The sequence below is a fragment of the Gossypium hirsutum genome, chromosome A13 (genome assembly GCF_007990345.1).
Source record: "Gossypium hirsutum isolate 1008001.06 chromosome A13, Gossypium_hirsutum_v2.1, whole genome shotgun sequence".
NCBI lineage: Eukaryota > Viridiplantae > Streptophyta > Magnoliopsida > Malvales > Malvaceae > Gossypium > Gossypium hirsutum.
The window spans coordinates 93,141,928-93,152,946 of NC_053436.1; the positions used below are offsets into that span (position 1 = coordinate 93,141,928).

At 32.5% G+C, this 11,019-nt stretch overlaps 1 protein-coding gene across 1 annotated transcript; it reads left to right on the plus strand.

Moving 5' to 3' along the window:
- Nucleotides 1-1,703: 1,703 nt before the first annotated feature.
- LOC107898601 (serine acetyltransferase 1, chloroplastic) lies at nt 1,704-3,502 on the plus strand. Its single transcript, XM_016824101.2, has one exon. It carries the CDS (start codon nt 1,791-1,793, stop codon nt 2,958-2,960), a length of 1,170 nt encoding a protein of 389 aa, XP_016679590.1. The 5' UTR covers nt 1,704-1,790; the 3' UTR covers nt 2,961-3,502.
- Nucleotides 3,503-11,019: the final 7,517 nt, after the last annotated feature.

Sequence of the window (11,019 nt, forward strand, 5' to 3'; positions counted from 1 at the left end):
ATCAAAATCAATAATTGAATCAAATACGTTTTGGGTTTGTTTCAATGGGTTGAGGTTCAGATGTAACCAGTTACATAATGGGGTCAAACACTAATTAATGGTCAAGGAAACTACTCCTACGAGAGACGTGTACATGAGGGTGACCAGATAACTGCCCAAAGTCAAATGTCCTTTGTATCCTTTATCTCGCGCGTCATCGCCCACGTCACTGCTTGCTTTCCAACTTTTTTACTTCTCTCTTAAAAAATTATTATCTTTTGGAATGCATTTTAAAATTCCGTTGTTTAATTTCTAGCAATATATTAAAATTTCATAATTATGTTATTATAATTAATTTTTTTAAAAAATCAATGAAATAAAATTATAGATGAACAAGGACAACTAGCATCAAGTGGCCTACATTCTATTCCATATGATTTTGTTCGTTGAATGGCATAGCAAAGGGCAATCTTAGAGGTTCTAAGCACATTCAAGTGGGTGAAAAAAGTTCTTTTTTCTTTTAAATAATATCAATTATTAAAAATATTATAATTTGAAAAACAATAGAATTAAAAGTAAACAACAGTATTTTAGAGAATAATATATTGAATTAGAGAAGAATCCTGTTACTATCTTTGATAATGGTTATGATATAATCTATTATATATTAGGAAAATCCTAAAATATCATTTACATACAATATTTTCTTTAATTTAATTTAATTTTAATTAAATTAATTAAAAAAAGAGAGCAAACACGTTGAAACTATATGAAAAAACCCCATAAGAGAAACATTGGAATTTGAAAATATTGAAATCAATAATTGAAAATTAACAAAAATGATGAAAAGTGAAAATAAAAAAGCAAGAAATTATAATATTAGGGGAGAGGGAAAGGTATGATGAAATTTGGACTAATGTTATCTATATATTCAACAACAACTTTAATCATTTTTTCACACGAATCTAAATAAAAAAATTGAAAAATTATAACCGCCGCTGATAGCATTATCAAGATTATTTTTTTTAAAAGAATTGAAATAGAAAATTAAAGATGAAAAAAGAATTATTTATTTTTCTACATAAATAAAATTGTCTCCACATAAGTAAAAATAATTGAAATTTAAAAAAAAACTAAAAATGATTAAAAATATAGAAGAAAAGAACACGTTATTTATTTTTTAAAAAATAAATTATTTTAATTAACGTTAAATTAAGTTAGAGTACATATTTTATATGGATAAATGAATAATAATATTTGTATTTCTTTAAAAACTGATAATATGTTACTATTAAATGGAAATTCTTTTGAAAATATTTATACCTGAAATACTTTTTATAATTTTATCTATCAAACTAATATTTTTAGTTTTTTTTGCAAAAAAATTACTGAATTTTAAATTAATTGACATTAACATTGTTAGCAATATAAAAAAATAAATTTAAATGCGTTAAAGCGTATTTCTCTTTCTATTTAAAGATAAAATAAAAGCTAATATGTTTAGACTTGGCTTAATATGACAAAATATTTAAAAAATTCTTAAATTTTTATAATTTTATTTAGCTATTCTTTATATTTTTACTGAATCTAAATAAATTATTATACTTTGATTTTTCTTACGGGATTAATTTGTATTTGACTATAGTCTGAAATACCATTTTTACCCTTGGTGGGACAGGTTAGAGCCCTATAAAATTATGCTCTTAACACCGAAAATCTGGGCAAAACCACAAGAAAGTATATTAAATCATTAGCCGAAAGCTAACCATTTTCCCCGAAAATCTCAATTTTCCACGAAAATCTCAATTTCCATGAAAGTTCTGGGGACACCTCGTCCCTTACCCCTTGCTTTAGATACCAACGACTCTCGTGTTCTCTCTCATACACACTCTTCTCCATCAGTACTCTCATCCACGAAACATTCTCACAAGCTTTCCAAATCCATGGCTACTTGTATCGACACCTCAAGAACAACCGAGCCTTCCCGAGTTTCCCAGCGTCCAAACAGGTCTCAACCTGATGAAATCCATTACAAGTATGTAAAATTCTGCAGACCCACTTTTACTGACCATGTTTCAAGCATACCCTTTAGCGAAAACCACACAAATGGCATCCACACCAGAAAAATTGCTGATTTATCTTTTGAAGAAGAAGGAGAAGTAGCAGAGATTGGTTCTTTATGGCTGAAAATGAACGAAGAGGCAAGGTTAGATGCTGAGCAAGAGCCCATCTTGTCAAATTATTATTACAGCTCAATTTTGTCTCAGAATTCATTAGAATGTGCTTTGGCAAACCATTTGTCAATCAAGTTAAGCAATTCAAGTCTTCCAAGTTGTACTCTGTTTGATATATTCATGGGGGTTGTTTTGGAAGATAAAGGAATTGTAAAAGCTGTCAAGGAAGATTTAAAAGCTGTTAAAGAAAGAGACCCTGCATGTATAAGTTATGTGCATTGCTTTTTGAATTATAAAGGGTTCCTTGCATGTCAAGCACATAGGATAGCACATAATTTATGGTCACAAGGGAGGAAAGTTTTGGCCTTGTTGATACAAAATAGGGTGTCTGAGGTTTTTGCTGTGGATATTCATCCTGGGGCTAAGATTGGGAGTGGAGTATTTTTTGATCATGCTACTGGAGTTGTTGTTGGAGAGACTGCTGTTATTGGAAACAATGTATCAATCTTACATAACGTGACATTAGGAGGAACTGGTAAGGTTTGTGGTGATAGACATCCAAAGATTGGAGATGGAGTTTTGATTGGTGCTGGCACTTGTATTTTGGGAAATATTAAAATTGGTGATGCAGCTAAGATTGGTGCTGGCTCTGTGGTGTTAAAGGATGTGCCTCCCAAGACTACTGCCGTCGGGAACCCGGCTAGATTGATTGGAGGCCTGGAGAACCCCGTTAAGCTTGACAAGATTCCAAGTTTTATCATGGATCATACTTCACACATTACTGAATGGCCTGACTATGTCATATAGAGAGCTATTTCATTTTCCCTTTTAATGCTTTGGAATTGGTTTGGAGCCTTTCTGTTTTTTGCTATAAGAGAGAATTGAACTTCTCCTTTAGGAATTGGAAGAGTTTCTAGGTGATCCTCATGCATGCTAAACCGGATTAGTTATGCTGTTATTAAAGCCAGCTTTGAAGCAAGTACAATATATGAGTATTTATGTACTTTCTTTTATATTCATCAGAAATGGTCTCGCAATCTCTGGTATTGTAGCAATTAAAGTAGAATTTTTGATGTTATATCCTTGTGTTTTGGATCGAAGCCGGAACTGATTTTTGTTGAGGTTTGAAGAAATTTTGACCTGAAAGTTAGTCTTTAGATGTGAGTGAGTGCAGAAGCAGGGGAGGATGAATAGAGTAGAAGTTACGATGGCATATCTTCATTCCCATTTTTTTGTTCATATGGGGTGGCTAATGCATTGATGTTATAGTCCAAGCAATTTACATTTCTTAGCATATGCTGAAAAGGTTCCTTTTTTTAATTCGATGAGAAAAAGTTTCTATTTTGTCATTATCTAATGCAATAATTCTCGGCTTCTGTTTTTGCTTTTGCCAATATTTTTAATCATAATAATAGTAAAATCTCTTTCAAGATATTAGAACTTTTCCTATTTTATTGCTTTCAGCCTGTAGGATTTTTGGCTTACATTTTATGACATTCTTTATTTATTTTTCGTCAAGTACTTTTCCAACACCCCTGCTCTGTTCAAATCTAAACATTAACATGGGATATGATTTTTCAAGAATCATCACATAGGAACAGTATTTTTGAAGAAAGCCACCAAGGCAAAACCTGGCATGTAAATTTTGTTGATATTTTAAAAAGTAGTGATCCCATCAACTCTTCCTTTCAGTATGCGGTATATTGGGGAAGGCCTTCTCTGAGCATTAGGTATGGTGGATTTTTTTTTTCTTTTTGAAGAAAAAGAAAATGAACCAGCTGGGACCAAATAGATTAGGGTCATAGGATAGAAATTATGAAATATATGCAGCAGTGAAAGCCAGATATCTAGGTCAGTTTAGCTGCTTGAAGGAATTGCACTAGAATTTAGAGTTTAATTGTAAGCTTTATGTTTTGACCATCATGCACTGAACTCTCACTTCTGTTTTGAGCTCCCCTGATATCAAATTCCAATTCCAGGAACCCTTTTCATCATTAAGAAATCAGATAATGCAGACTATCCATTGCAAACAAATTGTAGCGATTTTGAGAATCCCTGGGAAAGAATATTTAAAAAAAATAAATAAGCATTTTATGTACCCTGGACCTTTGTGAGATGCAAAAGGAGTAGAATGTCATGGCAGATTTTGAGCAGTCGATAAAGATTATAGGACTGTACTTACTATGAAATACTGGTTGTTCTCGGTCTGATATTATGCTCCCATGGGTTTTTCGGTCTAAATAAAACAAATGATCCTTATGAAGTCATAAATAAACCTCGGTGAAATCTTTAGTTATTAGACATGGATCTTTTTCTCTTCAACACAATTCTTTCTAGCATGAGATCAATCATCGATCTGACTTCCGCCGTAGGTTTTGAATAAGTTCAGAGATTGCCAACCTGTCATTTATCTTATTCGGACTTTTGTGTTTTTATGAACTATATGTATCCATTTTATCTAATAATATTCGGATATGAACATATGGACATAATCTGACAATATTTGAACAATATTGTATTGGGCAAACCTATTTAAAGATTGAGCTATTTAGGTCTAGGCTTGAACATATACGATGGCTCCTACCAATTTTAAGTTCTTGTTCATTTCCAACTGTTCCATTGCCATCTTATATGAGATATCAAGTATTATGTTGATTTGAATATGATGATTCCCACCAATTCAATGTTCTTGTTCATTTTCAACCGTTCCATTGACATCTTATATGAGATATAGAGTATTATGCTGTGGAATTTAGTCGAGTACTGAAAATGCTAGTTAAAAAGTTACCAAAAGTTGGTTTTTCCAAGAGGATCGTCAAGGTTCTCTGGTAATCTCGGTAAGCCTTGCTAACCCCCGAACTGCCACATGACTATCTTCTAGTTGCCACTCAACAATGTGAAAACAAATTATTGCCACACAAATGAACCATAAATGTTGATTGACAAAGGCTTCTTATAGGATGGCAATAACCATTTCATGTGAAACATAAGACACCCAATTAACTGCATTTTTACATCTTATTAGTGTTCACAATTGTTTATCCTAATTCTATGTAATTCCATTATTAAAAAAAAAAGTAATAACATGAACATTTACCTGTTTGATCATTTTCCCTTACTGTCGTAATGCTTTTCAAGCTTCCATATGCTCAAACCAATGTAATTTGATATCATTACTAAATAAAGAGTAGCAACTCGAAATAAGTAATTGTGTAATTAAAAACAATTTGATATCTATTGGGAAGAGGAAACACAACCATTAGTCGTTCAATAAAATTAGACAACTCTTTAGGACATTAATTTTATAATTGATTTCCCAACACATCTCTTAAAAAAGGAAAGCTAATAGTGTTGACCGCTAGTTCATTCTATGCATGTGATGTAAATCACCTAGCAATTGAAGGTACACAAGGTGTACCACATTGCTAGATTTTTTTGACATCAATACAACCTCAATCAAGTGCGACATATATTGCATATAGTCAACATTAATTGTGTACTGATGAAGAACCTCAAAATTATCCCGCAACCATTTAAATTTTAGACTGCAGCCTTTAAAATGATTCCAATTAAGGTACCATGCAGAGCATCTAGAGGCAATACCTTGACCCATTAAGCGTTGAATTCTTGGTTATTGGATTGTTTTCTATCAGAATGCTTTCCCTGAGCTCAATGTCTTCTAACATACTTGTGCATTCCTCGAATAGTAAACGAAACATATGCATTTTTTGTCTCCATCATTCCAACAACGCATATAATAGTGATGGACCCATGTCTAAACGTGTAATTTTAATCATGTGTTTGAATTTGACAAATTTCAAGTATTCTAAAATGCCACTAGGTTTTGGATAATACTCATGAGACCCTAATTGTAAAACACAGTTTTCATCATGTAATATTTTATAAAGTTATTTCATTCAATAAAATTAATTACAAATATAAAATTAATTAAGTATTAATAATAACATAAATTCTATTATCCTTTTTAAACATTTCGAAGAGATGTGTTCTACATGTAGGGATGGAAAAATCTGAACTGCTTGATGGATTCCACACCGATTCGCTTTGAATGGAGTTGATTTTTTTTTTGAAAAGTGGTGTGAGGCAGGGTGGAATTTCTCTTTTGGATAGTGGGTATGGAGTGATTATGATAATTGCTAACCCCGACACGCTCCCTATATGAAATTATCATTTTATCCTTACATATAATATTGAAAGCGTAAAAATGAAATAATATAATATAAAAAAATCCATATATTTTATGTTTAAATCTTCATTGAAGAATTATATTTAAATATTTTCTTGAATTTTAAAAAAATAAAATATTAAAAATAAGTAGCAAAATTTAAATTGAAGCAGAGTGGGGTGGGGCGGGGATGTATCCAACATCCATGGGGGTGGTAGTAGTTTTCAACATTATGCATCCATAATGGAGTGGAACAAGTGGTGTAGCAGACTATGCCAATTGTGGAGTGGTGATGGATTTAGTAGTAATCACCTCGCCTCACTGTTGGATTTAGTGCCTTAAGTGTAGTATATTTGTTTGTAAACTTGTATTTTTTCGAACAGTTTGGTTAATAAAATAATTCATGGATTACATTAATATATTTCGTATAATATCCTCATGTGATTTTTGCATGCAAAGTAAAATAAAAATAAATATTGACTCATTGGTTGTCTAATGTTTAAACTAATACTAAACAATATTACGTGGTTGGATCATAATACAAAAAAACAACTTATATTAGTAGATGGACCTAAACATGTCCTTAGCCTAATCGGAAATGAGCAAATCGATTGAAAGACTAATATGTCATCTATGAAGCCCAATTGGGGAGATGCACTGTCTTAGGCATTAGAGTGGATGACTCCCAAAAGATAGATACATAGATGTGACTGACTAGAGTACTGACAGTAGATCAGACTGGACCCAAGAAGAATAAATCCTGAATATGTTTATGGATTTATCCACTTATGATGTTCAAAGTGTGGCATACCTTAATTCTGAGTGGATGATGTACTATATATGCATGACTTGTATACTTTGATGTAAGTAAAAGCTTGAGTTCAAATAGACAAGGAACCGAAAGTTGGTATGTCGGGTATATGATTTTTACAGTATGTAGCATTATTCAAAGTATTGGGATTCATTACCCAAGACATGGGTAAATGATACACTCTTATTGGAATTACATGATAGATGAAAAGTAAACATGGCCACGAGTCGTTCGTCTTTGTGATGAATGGCTTAATTATTATTTGATAGTAATTGAATTTTCATGAAGGAAGACGTAATGGTTACCATGAGATAAAATAGGATCATATTGGTAGAACGAATTTATCACAAAGAGATTAAGAATATCCTATGAGGGTAACACACTTATATAAGGTCATTGGATGAGTATTGATCGAGTAGCTTTCGTAATGATATGTAATTGAGGAGCACTCAGTCATGATACTATAGTGGAATGACTTCATGACTAAATAAGTTCATAATGAATAGGTGAAAAACTGAAACTTAATTATAAATCATTTAAGGCCTAATCATATATGTCCAATCGGTCCCTCCACTAGCTCATTGAAACCAGAAATGAATTGCATGTTGAATCAAATGAATAGAAATTGATAGAAATGATAAAGTGACAGAAATGAGTTGCATTCAGAAATGAATCCTTCATAAAGGCCTAATCTAAAAATAAATAATACCATTAATAACGGGGAGCACGAGAATATACATACTTTTCATGCCCTCTTTAACTCAAATTCATGCAAGTTCGGTAAAATTCTTGTAGAAAAATATATAATTATCATAAAATAATTATTTTGTACTTAAATTACTAACATAATGAATTTTATTAACATAATGAATTTTAATTAATTTTGTAATACCCCAAACCCGGTCTAGACATTATGGCCGAATCTGGCGATATCACATGGAATGGATTTCGAAAAACAAATTTGTCAAGTTAAGATCGTTCCATTTAATTGGTTTTATCTTAAGTCGGAGTAAAAATGCATGTTATTTATTATGTCTAAAACTGTATCTTTTTAATAGAAGATCTGGTAACCTTTTTTTTATTTACTTGGAAAAACCATTTGTGTGGAAAGAAACCTTTGTTTTAAGCAAAATTTAGTTTTTACCGTCTAGCCGTGCTAAAATCTTAAAGCAGTTTAAAAATCCAAAATTCAAAACCAAACAGTCCAAAGTCCCTAAATTACACAACAAATACCCAAAATAATGTGTATTCTGAAAACTGAATCAAGGCAGTATGATGTGATCCTGATCGCATCATGTAATGTCACAACCCAACGCCGTCGAGATTGGCCTAAACACGAGGGCCCCAAGTGCAAGATGAAGCTAATTTTTAGCTCATTTGAATTTCTTTTCATGTGGTTCAACTCATTCGAGCTCAAGTTAGCTCATTCGTGCTCAAGTCAGCTCATTCAAGCTCAGTTTAACTTGTTGAGCTCGTTATTAGCTCTTTAGCTCTTTTAATTTAATTTGCCGGAATAAATTAATTAGTTGAGTTAGTTATTTTAGCTCAAATAATTACTAAGTGTTTAATTAAGAAATCTGGACATTTTAATTATGTTTGTTTATTGCATGTTTAAATTGTTTTAATTATTACCTAGCATAAATGTGTTTGCCTTATTACAATTATTTAATGTGTGCGATTTAAGCTAAGTAAATTTGTTGAATTTGCTAGGACAATGTACATGGACGGCAAAGAAGAGGTGGACTGCAACAAGCATAAAAGCCGAATTAATGTGGAGGTGAACGGCATGAAATTAAGGAAGCATTTGACCAACATCATGCATAATTTATGGAACAAATTAAGGAAGCACTTGACCAACATCATGCATAATTCATGGAAGAATTTGAGGAAGCATTTGACCAACATCATGCATAATTCATGGAAGAATTTAAGGAAGCATTTGGCCAACATCATGCATAATTTAAGGAACAAATTGAGGAAGCACCATGGCCGAATTTGGCTTCCAATTTTACCCATTCGGCTACCCTTTTGTTTTGCCTATAAATATGTGTTAAATTTCATTGTAAAAAGGGAGAAGAACCTTGAATTAATGTTTTTACATTTTGTGAGATTGTTTACAACTCTCATTGTTCTCCAAAGACTCGTTTGACTTATCAAGTAACCCTTGTGGCGTCAACCCATTCTTCTTATCTGAACTTATCACTTTGCATCCAAAGTGTGGCGTTCAAGTTATACCGAGGTTCCTATCATCTTTGATAGTGGGTCAAGGTTCCATTTTATTCGTTTTCCATCCATACAACATTTAACCTTTCCTAAGTATTCATATAAGTCCCGGGTTAACACACTTATATTGTGTTGGTTCAACTTGAATACTTGGTTTTCATTCACCTATCATCCTCAATACACTTCATAACCCCTTTTGAACTAAATTTGAGTCTTTATCCCTTCTTTCTTAACCTATCTTCGACAAACCTTGATATTACTCCAATTCACGATCGGGTACATCAACGACTCGACTCTCATCACCGAGGTCGGGGCGTATCATCTGGTATCAGAGCTAGCCGAATCGGAGTAAGAATCATCATCTTTGATATTATGGTTTTGTAAAAAAAAAATAAAAAAAAAATTTTTTTGCCTACGGTCTAGGCGCGGACGAAAAGAACGTGAAAGATCCGTAAAAAAAAATAAAAAAAAAATTTTGCCTACGGTCTAGGTGCGGACGAAAAGAACGTGAAAGATCCGTATAAAAAAAAGAGTCTGGAAACCCTTCAACAATTTTTTTTGAATCATAATCTACACTCCTTTATACCCCTTTGTGTGAATTTTCACGTTTTCAAAAAAAAAATTTATCCAATTTATTATTTTTCTTTCTTCTTTTGTATTCGGTATTAAAAAAAAGAAGAGAAATTCAAAAAAAAATTCAGAATTAAAAAAAAAGTGATTGAAATTCATTTTAAGTTTTGTTTGATAGCCTTACCATTTCCGACATCATTGCCCACCAAGCCAACTCAATTTTGTAAGCCGACGACAAACGGTATTGATTCGTCTATCTAGTTTGTGGAGAACTTCGAGAGGCGAAAATCGAGTGGAAAAAGGCACGAGTGGTGAGTACATTAGAGCGAGCAAAAGCCATTAAACAAGTGTAAACACGAGTGGAGTGTTATCCAATTTTCTTTGTGAGTGAAACGTAAGATTTTTTGTGGTGAGGTATTTACTTTATATTTTATTTTAATCATTTTTTTAGCAAAAAAAATCATGTCACAAGAATTTTCCAAATCAGATTTCCAATATTTGAAGCAAGAGATACGTAGAATGGTGAAATCAAATTTTGATAAATTGCATGATCGATTGGATCGAGTGGAGGAAAGAGCCAGACGAAAACAAAATCTACCAAATCGAGAAATGGAGTCGAGATCATTGCGGCGATACGCGTCCAAAGACTACTCGCTAAGAGATTCTTATCGGGATTCCTATTCGTCAAGGAATTCAAGACGCGACAGCCTAGAGCTTGCAACTTCTCGACATGACGAACGAGAGAGGACGAGTTATTCATCGTATGATTCAAAGAAGTCCTTCCCGGAGGATTGTTCCTGAAGAAATGGACGAGAAGCCTATGAAAATATTTTCTCTTCCTTTGGGGCAAATGATTATATTTTTGATTCTTTCGTGTCGACTGCACATTGTAATGAAATCGAAAAAGTGAGAGAAAAAGAAAATGAAGAGAAAAAATTCGAAAAAGAAATTGAGATTGTACAAGAGTGCGAGCGAGAAAAAGAAAATGAAAGAAATGAAAAAGAGATTGAAAAAGAAAAAGAGCGCGAGCGAGAAAATGAAAATGAAAGAAAAAGAAGATGAGTGTGAGATAGAAA

Bases quoted from the DNA above. Each gene is read 5' to 3' on its own strand.
- LOC107898601 (XM_016824101.2), top strand. From the start codon at position 1,791: ATGAAAGTTCTGGGGACACCTCGTCCCTTACCCCTTGCTTTAGATACC.